General features: G+C 44.5%; 1 protein-coding gene across 5 annotated transcripts in view; it reads left to right on the forward strand.

Annotated features, from left to right (window-relative positions):
- Nucleotides 1-14,130, forward strand: part of LRRC20 (leucine rich repeat containing 20) — a 189,621-nt gene that overhangs the window by 27,534 nt on the left and 147,957 nt on the right. For all 5 annotated transcript variants that reach the window (XM_059729914.1, XM_059729912.1, XM_059729913.1 and 2 more), the window contains exon 3: nt 9,846-9,995. In XM_059729914.1, the coding sequence (XP_059585897.1) occupies nt 9,846-9,995 (150 nt within the window). The remainder of the gene's footprint in view (nt 1-9,845; nt 9,996-14,130) is intronic.

The following is a 14,130-nucleotide window of genomic DNA, read 5'->3' on the forward strand; positions in this document are numbered from 1 at the left end:
ATTTTTCTGTAATTCCCTGTTTCTGATTTAATGTTACTTTGTATTATGTTTAATCTGTTGAGGGAGGCTCTTCCATCACAGGGATGCTGGATTGCTTAACAGAAGTGAGGCAGAGATAAAAGATGTACATATTTCTCCATGGAGGTAATTTGGACCTACATTATCAAATAATTGAGTGTAATCAAAATGCAATGCATTATTGATCACATTCTCAAGAACATGAAAGAATGTGAGGATGACAAATCCTGTTCAAAAGCTAATTGGACACTGAGGTTGTTTGCTTGAGAGACTGAACATTTATACTGGAAATGCACTGAGATCATATGAAGTATGGCAATTAGGGGAACCATAGATACATCCAAGAATGGAATCTGTGACATTGCAGAGCTCAAATAACAAGAAATACTGGATAGCCTTCATGAGTTAAGATGAAAAGAGAGTTAATAAGGAGAAGGGTCTACAATTGGATTAAATTTGTATTAAAGTTCACTGCAGTCTTTTCAGTGACTTTAGTGGGACTGGGGCCAGGATTGAAATGGGTTTCTTATGAGAGAGTGATGCTTTTCTAGTTTCCCAGAGTTCACCTTCTCTGAACCAAAAGGCAAAATTAAATGAACAAGACTTACGCATGTGGGGTGATCTACATCTGTATGTGAAGGGCCATCTCAGAGCCTTTGTGTCAATGAAGACCTCTGGCACATGTTCATTTAAAAGTGCCATGGGATCTGATTCCTGATCCTAACAGTCCCACTTCCTGCCATGCCATACTTGCACTGGCAAGTTGAAAGCCAGCATGTCTGGGACCAGGGCCAACAATCAACTAATTTCTGGCTTCACACCCAGGTCATCACTAGGGTCTTGAACTGGCCCTGGTGTGGTCTGAGTCCAGGGTCAACAATCAACTGGTTGTCAGTTCTGAGGCCCTAGCTGTCGCACCTTCAATTTAAGATGCCATGCAAACCAATCATAAAAGTCTTCTACATATAATATTGAACATTTTTATGGCTAGTTTGCCATTTTATGGCTTAAATTGGGTGCATGTGTAGCATCTCTGCCGCTTATACAAAGATCAACATGTTAATCGTGACATAAATGTAACATGTAGAGAGGACCAGAGCCTTTTTTGAAGACGTTCATGTGATACTGTTCTACATAGTGGTGAACTTCACTTTACTTCACTTCTCAAGCTTGCTTCAAGAGAGGGCTCCTCTGCTGAGTTGAGGTAGGTATCCAAACTGTTAAGAATAGAAATTGACTAATCTTCTGTTTCACTTGGCACCCTGATCAGTAAAAAAAAAAATGAATTTTTTCTGTTCAACTCAGTAGTACACCATGTTACAACACCCCTTTCTTACCATGCCTCTGCACTGGGCTAAAGGACAACTGAGTATAAAGGTAACATAATGGGAAGAAGTTGAATAATCTTAATCCCATAGAACCTTAAAAAAAAAAAAAAAGAGAGAGGCCTCAAAACTGGCATATTGGGGCTGAGTTGTCTTTTGTTTTTTTAAATGGTAGAAAATAGGATGCAAAACAGAAATAGGATGTTGGCATACAAACATGGAGGGAATACCAGAGAGAAGATGGTAATTATATATATATTTAAAAGAGACAGACAGATGTGCAGGGAAGGAAGTGCTCCATCTGTTGTGGCCTGCAACCATTTTATTTTCCATTCTTGCCCTGGTTGAGAGAGATTTTTTTTAAGGCTGTGAAAATATTATGACTAGCGAAGTAGTTTTGAGATTGTACTGCATCTTGATTAATCGAGAAAATCCATTGGTAAGATGATCTGGGCTCTAGCCTTTTATACAATACCTTAGAAAGTGGAATGGAAAATTTATTAGACTATGAGCTTTGTTCCATGAAGTAGCAAACTTTTTAGGCTGAGCAACCCAGTTCAGATCATGGACAGGCAGGTACTAGGACACAGCTGCTGCTGCCACTGCTTTTTCATGTGGCAGCACAGGAAAGTAACTGCTATGGAAGCCCAGTGCCGCTGAGTGCCACCAAAGCCCTGTGTCTGTAGGCCAGATCAAAGGGCTCTGTAGGCTGGATCTGGCCTGTGGTTTCTAGGTTGATGACTCCTGCACTAGAGCATAGCAACAAGAATGTAAACTGAAGGTAGCCAGAGCTGGGTGAAAGATTGGCAGTCACTTTCACATACATATTTCACATCTGTTCACAAATTGCTGCCGATAGCATAACTATATTACCCAGATGTTGCTAAAGAATTCCTGGTCTGCAGATTATGTGAACCATACATCCCTAACACACCAGATGGGACGGTAAAGAAGCAAGGGTATAGGCTGTGCCTCTCCCTTCCCACAACTTTGTCCTGGTGACCAAATGAGGTTCCCCAAATTTTACTGAATACTCTAGGAAGGGTGGACACCCCTGAAGCACCCTCCTGTCACTGATACATCACCCCAGTGTGATTTTTAGCTCTTAGTAAAGCAATTTGACCCTAAAGAGAGTTTGGGTGCCTATGGACATGCTCTGACGTGATTAATAGAGTCTGCTGCAGCATTCTAATTCAACTAAAACTTGTTGAATGAACTTTAGTCGGTGTCCCCATGGCCATTTTGAAATTCAGGGTGCTTAATACATGTGACAGTGAAGCGTTTTAATTAGAGTGGCTCTCCAGGAAATGCTTTAATTAAAACATGCTCCCCCCACCACCTCTGAGCATGTCTTTAGGCACTCTTTATGACTAAATTTAAAGAGCTAAACATGCGTAGTTTAGTCATTAAAGAGATGATGAGGCAACACTTGAAGGGTTAAATGCTTGGGAGGGGAAGGAATTGTGTGTTGGACAGTCCCAGGGCAGGTAAGTAATGGGATGAAATGAAGACAAGGAAGATGTAGGTAGAAAGTCAAAAAACAGGGCAGGCTAATTAGTTTGTGGAATGACCTCCCAAGGGAGGGGATAGAATCATAGAAGTAGGGTCGGAAGGGACCTTGTAGATCTTCAAGTCCGCCCCCCTGCCTGGGCAGGAGGAAAACTGAGCTCAAATGACCCCAGCCAGGTAGGCGTCGAGCCGCTTCTTAAAGACCCCCAGGGTAGGAGCCAGCACCACTTCCCTTGTAAGTTGGTTCCAGATCCTAGCTGCCCTAACTGTGAAGTAGTTCTTACAGATGTCCAATCTAAACCTACTCTCCAACAACTTGTGGCCGTTATTCTTTGTTATCTCGGGGGGCGCTAGGGGAAACAAGGTCTCCCCCAAACCCTTCTGGTCCCCCCTAGTGAGTTTATAGACAGTCACAAGGTCCCCCCTCAGCCTTCTCTTGTGAAGGCTGAACAGGTTCAGGTCCCGTAGCCTCTCATTGTAGGGTCTGCCCTGCTGTCCCTGGATCATGTGGGTGGCCCTCCTCTGGACCCTCTCAATATTGTCCACATCCCTCTTGAAGTGGGGTGCCCAGAACTGGACACAGTACTCCAGCTGTGGCCTGACCAGTGTCGCATAGAGGGGGAGGATCACCTCCTTGGCCCTACTTGAGATACACCTGTGGATGCATGCTAAGGTCCAGTTAGCCCTGCTGACCGTGACCTCGCATTGTCGGCCCATGTTCATCTTGGAGTCAGCGATGACTCCAAGATCCCTTTCTGCCTCTGTGCTCTCAAGAAGGGAGTTTCCCATCTAATAAGTGAGCTGCTGGTTATTACTGCCCAAGTGCAGCACCCTGCACTTGTCCGTATCGCTGATAAAGAAATTGAACAGTGCGGGCCCAAGGACTGAGCCCTGGGGGGACTCCGTTGCCCACTTCCCCCCACATCGAATATAAGCCATCCACCACCACCCTCTGAGTACGACCTTTCAGCCAATTTGCAATCCATCTGACTGTGTAGGCATCAATGCCACAGTCGCCTAGTTTTTTAATGAGGATGAGGTGAGAGACAGTGTCAAAGGCCTTGCTGAAGTCCAGAAAGACTACATCCACGGCAACACCTGCATCCAGTGCTTTTGTGACCTGATTGTAAAAGGCAATCAGGTTGGTCTGACATGACCTGCCCCTAATGAAACCATGCTGGTTGCCCTTGATCATCATCCCTGATGCCGGCCCATCACAGATGTGCTCCTTGATGATCTTCTCAAAGAGTTTCCCCAGGATTGAGGTAAGACTGTTGGGCCTATAGTTGCCCGGGTCCTCCCTCCTCCCTTTTTTAAAGATGGGGACCACATTGGCCATCTTCCAATCATCTGGAACCTGGCCCGAGCACCACAAGTGCTTGTAAAGCCATGCCAAGGGCCCTGCAATAACCCCTGCTAGCTCCCTCAGCACCCTGGGGTGGAGAGCATCTGGACCTGCTGACTTGAACACGTCCAGCCCCTCCAGAAGCACTCTAACCCGGTCCTCCTCAACCTTAGGTCTTGAGGCATTCCCCTCGAGTCCGTCTTGAAACACGGTGGGGGAGTCCCGGTCCCTGCACAAGAAAATGGAGGTGAAGAATTTGTTAAAGAGGTCTGCCTTCTCCTCTGGTGCAACCACCAGATTACCCAGCGCATCTTGCAGGGGCCCCACATTTCCCAGTGCCTTCTTCATCCTCCCTATATATTTGAAAAAGGACTTTTTATTATCTTTGATCTTGGAGGCTAGTCCTAGCTCTATGTCCGCCTTAGCTTTCCTAACAGCCCCCCTACAGGCCCGAGCAGTGGAGGTATACTCTTCTTTGGAGATAGCACCCCCCCCTTCCACCGGGTGTACACTGCCTTTTTGGCAGACGTCCTTGGTGAGCCAGGGAGGCTTTTGGGCACTCTTGCCCCCCTTGCTTCTTGTTGGGATTGTCACCCCTTGGGCCCTGAGTATCATCTACTTAAGGAACGACCACTTATCTTGGGCACTGAGTTCCCCTGCCCTTGAGAACCCCAGCGCCTCTCCCACCAATCTCCTCAACTCGTTGAAGTTGGCCCTCTTGAAGTCTAGGGCTACCGCCTTGCTGCAGGCCCTTGTCACCCTGCGCTGGATGATGAATTCCAGCAAGCGGTGATCACTATCACCCAGGTGGTCAAGGACCTGGAGCCCCCTTACCAGATCATCGCCTGTGGCCAGGGCCAGGTACAACAGGGCATTTCTTCTGGTGGGCCTGTGCACCTCCTGGGTTAAGTGGAGGTCCTGTATCTCAGCCAGGAACCTCCTGGAACAGTCTGACCTGGCTGACTGCTCCTCCCAGCAGATGTCCGGGTAATTTAGATCACCCATGACAACTACATCCCTTGCCTTAAGTGCCTCTGCAAGCTGGCCTGAAAATTCCTGGTCCAGCTCCTCCCCTTGGTTAGGGGGTCTGTAGTAGACCCCCACCGTTAAATCCCTGTCCCCACGACCCCCTTGTATCTTGACCCAGAGCACTTCAGCTTGCCCCTCCTCCGATCCCATTTTGCTGGCAGAGGATGTGTATTGCTCTTTGACATAGAGCACCACACCTCCTCCCTTCCTTCCTTCTCTATCCTGCCTGTAGAGCCTATAGCCCCTAATGCTAACTGCCCAGTCGTAGGATGAATCCCACCACGTTTCTGTAAGCCCTACTATGTCTGGGTTTGAACTGGCTATTCTGAGGGAGAGTTCCTCCTGTTTGTTCCCCATACTCCGAGCATTGGTATACAGGCATTTAAGGCCTTGCATAGCTGTGAATGCCACCCCCCGATTAGGAAGACCATCCAGACCCCTGTTTCTTACCTGAGTACTCCTTGCATGTGTCATCTGTCTCGCTCAGGTGGTGTCTCCACGTCTTCCTACGGCCCCCTACCCCAGCGAGGCTAGTTTAAAGCTTGCTGTACAAGATCAGCCAACCTGAAAGAGAAGACACGCTTGCCTTTAGGAGAGAGGTGAAGCCCATCCCGCTCCAGCAAGTCCCCCACCCAAAAGCATGGGTCATTATCTAGGAACCCAAGGCCCGCCTGGCGGCACCAACTCCATAATCGCCGGTTGACCTTGCCAATAAAGGCCTTGTGTTGCTGTCCCCACCTACTCACCAGAAGAAGAGAGGAGAATACCACCTGTGCCCCCGTCTCCTTAAGCTTGGCCCCCAGAGCCTCAAAGCCCTTCATAATGCGGTTAGGGTTTCCCCTGGCCACGTCATTCGTTCCCACGATAGCAGACTTACTGCCTGAGTCACTTGAAAAAAGCACAAGAGAATATACCATAGAGAAGTGCCCAGCATGGCCGGAGACGTAGGGAGGATGACCTGCTAGTGGTAGTTTGTTTTTGTTGTTTGCTTTTTTTTTCTTCACTAATTTCTGTGACACATCTAGGAGTAAAATGACAACAGAGCATTGGAATAAACTGTATGATATAATTGCCCCATGAACAATGCATGTGCAGCAGCACAGCAAGGAGGCAATGATTTTGCAAATGCATGTGGGTGATCAAGTTTGTGTAAAATGAGCCAAGTTGCAGTTAGTCTGAACTGCATGATGATAGTGTGTTTTAGTAGATTCAGTATTGTGTTAACTCTTGTATGACTCTGATAGGATTAGAGTGTCTGTATTTTGTAAACAGCAAGTGAAGGAACTTGGAAGGAATGAGACTGACCAGTGGGGGGAGTTACTGCCACAGTGATTCTCTGAGAGATGCTGGGAGAGCTGGCACTGGAATTTTCCATAGAAGAGGTGTTTCCTAAAGATGTTTAACCCTGAGGGATGCTCCTTGTGATTATAAACTTGGAAACTAAATAGTAATCCTTTATAAACGTTTTAAAGGCTTTTATATAAGTCTGTGGTGAATTGTATTGTAAAACTCTAGCTTCTTACAGAGGTTTGACAGCTGCTTTGAGCCAAAGGGGATCATTTTCTAAGAGAATATTCAACAATACATAATGGTGTTTTTGAGTGCTTGGTTATGGGCTGCTGTTGCCTTCAGGGTAGTATGAAGTATAAGGAACCACCTTGGTTGGGTTGCATGTTTCATTAGACCCAGTGTGGAGGAGAATGCAGCTCCTACCAGGTTGCTCTGTGCCCTATGAGGTATGGAGTGAGGATCTAGGCATAGTCTGGGATATGATCTGCATATTGTTGCCAGCCCAATGATGCAGTCTGTGCTAGTGAAATGGGAGGGTTACAGTCTAGATATAAGGCTGACTGTCCATTTGTAGCATCTGACAAAGCTTATCACCTACAGAAGCTCATTCCTCTCTGAACCAGTTAGTCTTTAAGGTGCTATTCTGGTGTACCTTCATCCTCAGTGCTTTTAAGAATGAAGATGGGTTTCAGGTGGATCTGTAGGGTCTCATCAGGTTTGTGCAGTTCATAACTAAAACTCTGTCCTTGTTTTGTGTTTGCCTACCCTGCTGATTCTGTCTGGAAGGTGAAAGTCTTTCAGGCTCTTGCATTACCAGTGAGAGAAACTCTGTGCTCAGTTGCACCTGTTCAAGTTGGTTTCCATCCAGTAACTGCCTGCATTGCTGGAAGAGGACTGAGCCACACAGAGTGTTCTGCTTCATGAAGGTGTATGTGTTGATGAGGTATGAGCTCACTGTCTGCTAGCTGTTTTGACTGCAGGAAAAGCCACAACATTTTACTTTTGTTACTAAAGTCAGCAGAGGTCACTGAATATGTATGGAGAATGGATTTGCTGTATGAGGGCCTGCTTATACACAGATCTGCTTCAGAGCAGAACTGTCCTTTGAATATGGTTTATATGAAGCTTGCTGGGAGCAGACTTAGGGTCCTTTGCACCGTTACAATTTTGTTAATCCAAAACAGATTCTTTTTATCTTCTGACATAGGCGACTCATAAGAGGAGCACAGGGGACACGTGCCCCCCGTGAGATTGGCTGCCTCTGGCTTCTGCGAGCAGTCGCCACTCACTACTGCCCCTCCCTTGCCGCCAGCACCGGTGTCTGCGGGTGGTCCCCGCTCGCTGCTGACACTGTCACCTACAAATGGTGCCCCCCAAGTCTCGGGAGACACCAGTCATTCATGTCTTCTGATATTTATAACATCCCTTTACATCTCAGGGGAGGGCAGGAGAAGTAAATAAAAAGAAAAATGATTGAGGTAATTGTTCATCTCCATGCTTAAAAGCCCAAAGTATGCAGTAAATAGGAGCTTAATCACGTTATTAATTGCCCAATACTTATGCTGTAAATTGAGTTAGACTGCTCCTCGCCTGGGTTTAGCTTGCAATTGTTTATAAGAATTCACGTTTCTCTGAAGTGGCTCTGCTTCTCTCCTGCTGTGCTTTGTTGAGCTGGATGCAACTGGGAAACTATATATAGAGTTACTGTATAATTTTGCAGTGCAGATTAACACACTGGAAATGGGGTGAGTGTAAGGCCCTAGAGAAGCTGTTGAGAGAAGTGTAATAAACAGTAAGGTCCTGGAGGGTGGATGTTAATGTGCTTGTCTAATGTTATGGTCAATTTGTTTGCACTGCAAAATAATCCTCTCCCTTGCACCCTAAAAGGAAAGCAGGCACTCAGTTCCATTTGTCAGTTTAAGTGTGTCTCATAGCTTTTACTTAGAGAGAAGGTTTTTACTTCTGGAAATTGTAAAGGTCTTTTAGGGTTTACACTACAATCAGTTACAGAGGTAAAATTGGTCTCTTTCCTCCTTCTCTCCACAGAGCATGAGAGGATGAAAAGGACACAGAGACACTATTCTTGATTTTTAATAAAAGGCTCAGAAGAAATTATTATTCCTTGGGGGTGAAAGGAGGAACAATTTCCACTGAGGATCTGTCCAAAATAATGACATCAGACTGACTGCAAGACCACTATGTGTCAATAGAAATTAAAATGATCACTTCTGCTTTACACTTCTGCCAGTATAGACCAGTGGGAGGTTGCAGCTGTATACCGGGTTAGCAGTATTGCCTTCTCCAGTGGACCTAGAGGCAGTCAGTACACCTCTAAAGTTTGATAAGTGGAGTGTGGACAAGCTGACTGAGGATGCTCTGGCTTGGTGCATACCCATTACAGCCTCTACAGCCAGGGTTCGTAGAGATGCCTAGGTGCAGAACCATGTGCCCTGCTCAGGGGCAGTGTACCCTTTCTCCATGTGGTACAGCCATCTTTCTGATAGAACAAGGTGCAGTGTATCCACCTGGCCTCTGAGGGCAGTGAGTCTTGCCCTTACAATAGTAGTCATGTTAAGGGACTGTTTCCCTTGCTACAATCTCTCAGCAGTAGCCCCTTTTCTGTTTTGCCTGCCTTAAGGTAAAGTGGCAAATGCTGCATTGTAGACCACCAAGCTCTTTCAGCAAAAGATCAGTATTTAGTTGTAGAAACCAGACAGCTCTGTCATAGCTTGTGTATACCCCCTATGTCTCCCAAGAACCTACTGTCCTTCTCCACTCTGGGCCTGAATCCTGGTTCCTTGCTGTCCATTTGCACCCTTGCGCAGTAGCCACAAAGTACTTTACGAGGCTGGCTCTGCTCACCCTCCTGGGAAGCATGGGAAGTAACTGTGGAATTCTTAAGGGCCCTGCTATTATGCCACTGTAAAAGGGCATGAGACATTGCAGCAGGATTGAAAAAAAGGTCCTAGATTGATGTATTGCTGTTTTTGTAGTGAAAAATTAGAAGCAAGGCAACCTTATATCCACAAAGTGAGAACTGATTGTTTCATATGCTGTATCTCTAGCTAACCATTCTAGGGTTAGACAATAACTCTAGAGTTTTCTTTTCACTCATGTTCCTGGAAGGAATATTTGTCTCTCTGTAAATATGTTATAAGTTATAACCTGGGTGGTTTGTTAGAGTTGCTGCTTTTCCCCTCCACTCTCCTGTAATCTCTATGGACAGAACAAAATGTAAATATTCTGGTAGTAACTGGGTGCATTCTGTGCACAGATACTTTCCTCTGTAAAGTTCACGTGCCCTTTTTTGACTTGCTGTTTTGCTGCAGATTTGGCTGACTGCAAGTTGATGACCTTTCCAGTCGGCATTTACAAAGTCATGAGGAACGTCGCTGAAGAGATACATCTCATAACTCTGGCCAATAATGAACTGAAGTCTCTGACTGGCAAGTTTATCATCACTTTCAACCAGCTACGAGGTAGGAGTGAGTCCCTGGAGTAACCATGCAAAGAGGGAGATTGGGGTCGTCTTGTGACTGTTTTTGACATACGTGCCCACAGCTGGTTTTGTGGTTGGTGCACTTAAGTATTGGGATACACTGTTCCAAACTGGCTGAGGTAGAACACAGTGTTTCTTATCATGCTGTTCTCCATGCTGTGTTATTGAAAACTGTTCTTTCTGACAAGAAATTTGACCTCCAGCTGTCCCTCTCATCAGACACAATTTTGTGGGCTGAATTCCAATTCATTTAAAGTCGTTTTACACTCTGAGTTGAGTGGAGTGTAACTCCTAATATACACTAGTGTAAGTGAAATTAGAGTCGGGTCTTAAACACAGATGCCTGTAGCACAATACAATACTATAGATACTGTACTGTACATCAGAACTGAAGTGCTGTACATCAGAATCCACTGCCACAGGCTTGTGAAAGTAGGATATATTATAGATCAGGAATGAGGTTTTAGGGTATATTATAGATCAGGAATGAGGTTTGCTGACAGCTACAGAAATTTGCAACCGGAACATACCTAGCATTTGTTAGTCAGCTTAAATTCATATCCTTTTTTGATGTGGTATTTAACATTTAGGGCAACAACACAGCAGAACTGTAGCAAAAATATTTTTCTCCTAATTTGATTCTCCTATAACCTACACTTCTTTTAGCAGTAAGAAACTGTATATTCAAAACTTGCTTTCCTTTTCTTGAGAGCATGGATCATTTCATCACTCCTTTTTTTTAAAGCATTTACCTTTCATTATGCTGTGAAAAATGAAGGAGAGCTGCCTTTGGAGGCTCTGCCACTTAGAACTGAAAACTAGATCTGAGTTTCTTGCAACTTGCTGATAAAGGGCCTGATCCAAAGCCGATAGAAATCAAAGGTATATGCTTTTTGGATCAGACCATGATGGAGGTTGTCTCCTACCTGCAGAGACTGCAAATTCTCCTTCCGATGCGTCTCAAAGCCACTTTCTGCCAGCTGTCTTTCCTCTGCAAATAGACTTTCCTTTGCAGATTGAATGTCTCTGATGCAGGGGTTTTTTGTTTTTTGGGGGGGTTTTTGGGGGGTGGGGGGTCACCATTTACTCCTCTGCCATCTGTTTAACCTGTCCTTTCTACAGGCCACACCATGGTCTCTCTTCTCTTTGATGTTAGGCTCAATTATCTCTTTGCAATCTCAACCCCTTGTTCATTTTACACAACAGCTTTTAAACTGGTATGTAGCCAGCTCATGCCTTGGTTGATGCTAAATATACTTTGTACCCGAATACAGCATGGTCAGGAGCAGAGGAAGCTAACTTGGTGACACAGTTAGATGGCTGATCCTTTGCATGTTTTGGCAGTAAGTTCTGTGCCAATTTGGGTATGCGTACCTTTTCACTGATGCCAGTTTTGATTTTGTTATCATCTATCCGCTCAGATGACTATGAATAAGATGTCCCAGTTATAGCATCAATAACCTAGATATATTCCATGCCTCTTTCTCAGCCAGCCCAATCTCAGCTGCCCCAATTTCAAGTTTTATTTCACAGCTCTTTGCCCTTGATGATGATTCAGTTATATAATGGGACTCTTACTCTAGTTGGGTGCCCACTGCTGTCCCTTTTTTCCTTTCTTCCTTCTGAATATTGTGTGTGTGGTTACATTTCCTTTACTAACTGAAAATTAAAAAAACAAGGTAGCACTGGTCACCAGGTACAGATGGTGTAAAAATCATCTTTCATTACTGGTCAGAGAAAAAACGTCCGAGTTTTTCCTGCATTTTTGGAAAAGGACTTTTTCTAGATTCACACAGGTAAAAATATTGTGTGAAATAATATTATATAACTACAAAATGTCAGTAGAGACGCTTCTCTTCAAATCTCTTCTGTCCAGTAACCTCTAAGCATGTGGGAAATGCTTCCTGAAGAGAGACATTTTCATTCTCAAATCCTGTTAGCCAGTCTTTCCAATTATATCCACATGAAAACTTTTAGTCATCGGTGTCTGTAATGCAACATAAGTAACTAACAATGTACAGCTCCTACTTCATAAGATTAATGTGGCCCCAATTCAGCAATGCAAGTAAGTATATGCTCAACTGCTTTACTGAATCAGGACATGCATGAATAAAAGATCTCGAAACACAAAATGAAGCAACCAGAACACGAGCCATTTTGTCAGTTATCTGTTGTCTTTTGGTGCACAAATTGTCAGTCTTGGCTTTCTGTTTAATAACCTTAATAGCAATAGAAATCATTGCAACTTTCTCACCTAAACCACATGTCCCAGACATTCATTCTAATGATAGCTTTAAATGTACATGACATCTGTCTCAATGTTTAAGAGCACTGTTTTACCCTTTCCCCTTTTTTCAGCTTGCAGTTCAAGTGTGGGGCTAATTGGTTTTAGAATGAAGGCAATTAGGGGTTTAATGGAACAGGGTGGTTGCCATTGGAGAGTTCCAGCCATACAGAAGGCGAAAATATTCTTTACCCTTAATTTCTGTAATGTACTGGGTTGCAGGCAGTAGGAGCTGTTGGGACTTGCTGAGGAAAATTGCTGTAGGTAGGAAATAACAAACCAGCTTTTCAGTAGAGGACACGGGGGTACGTACAGAAGAAAGGGAAATCAGGTAGGCATCACATTGTTTTGTATGAGCAACTCAATTTTCAAAGAAGGGTCATAAAATTCAGCTGTAATCACAGGACCATACTACATAAAACAGATAAAGACTTAGTGCTGACCTATCACCTGCTTCCCTTGTTTATCTGGAGCTAAAGGAACTCAATATTACAGTTTAATTTGCAGTCCCCTCCATATCGGACAGGCTTTACAGCAAAGTGTTCCAGGCTTCACAGCATCTAGAGGTAGATCACATCCTTGCTCTGAGTCTGGGCTTAGGAGCAGCCTTAGAGAAGAACTCTGCAAAATGTTCTCCCTCCAAGTGACAAATTGAAAATCTGTCTTTATAGCAAAGGGTCTTTCTTTTTAACAACTGTTTCTTCATGTCATCTTTTTCTCAGCCTTGCTAAGCTCAAAAAACATTGTCTTTCTGAGGAGGGGTTGAAGGACAGCACGTCTCTTCCTATCCACCCCAGTAACGGCAGCAGCTGGGGGTAGGAACTCTGCTCTGAGCTGGTATAGGAGAAAAGCACTATACTGATGTGGCTGAGCAAGTCACAGTGGGAAGCAGGGTGTGAAATGATTCAAGACCTTTTTGCTTGGAAATTAATTTACCTCTTCTCTTCAGCCTGCAGCGGCCCAACAACATGCCATGTCTTAGTTGGTGAAATATACAGAATATGTGACTGCATACACAGTCCTTTCAGTCTTCTTGGTTGAGGACTCTTCCCCCTTCAAAAGCCCTTCTTGGGGACTGCCAAAGGATGCTTGTAGGAAGCTCTTAAATGGACAGTACCAGGTTGGAAACTCTCATGAGTGAGACTGACTTACATGTCTCCTAAGGAAGAGAAGAAATTTTGAGGCTTTCAGAAAAATGGCTCACATAATTCATTTCACAAATGTTGATGTTTTAGTGTTTTGCAGAGAGAGGACAGAAGCCTCTTGATGATCATATTTGCATTTACCTCTCACTGGAAAACGAAAAGCAGGTATTGTATGAGGAAGAGATGCTCAGAAGTAGGGGTTGTCATCCATTTATCTCAGAAGCAAACTAAAAGGCCTCCTTTGTGCCCCTTCCCAGCCCCTTAAATAAAGATGGTAAAGAAGGTTGTAATGAAGGACTGTGCTCTCATGATTATAATCATCTTCACATTTTCCCTCAAACCTTGGTTCTTAGACTCGAGTTAAATGTAACTGGAAATTTATCTCAAACTCTGACACTTGCACATGCAGCATGGTACAACAGCAACCTGTACTGAACCAGTGGCCAGTGCTGCCTAATGCATTATCTGGGAAGCTGGGAGGAAGGGATGATGGCCATTTATTCTTAGAAGGTGACAAATGCCCTCCTACTATCACAGAGGACATTCACAGATAATATCTGTGGGTCAGTTGAGGGTTAGCTAAGGGTGTTACACTGTTATTGTAACACTGCTTCACAAAAGATCCATGTCAGTGTAAAGTCAGCTGAAGCAAAGGATATTCAGGTGGTAGTGCAATTATGAGTTGA

This window comes from Alligator mississippiensis, chromosome 6 (assembly GCF_030867095.1).
Source record: "Alligator mississippiensis isolate rAllMis1 chromosome 6, rAllMis1, whole genome shotgun sequence".
NCBI lineage: Eukaryota > Metazoa > Chordata > Crocodylia > Alligatoridae > Alligator > Alligator mississippiensis.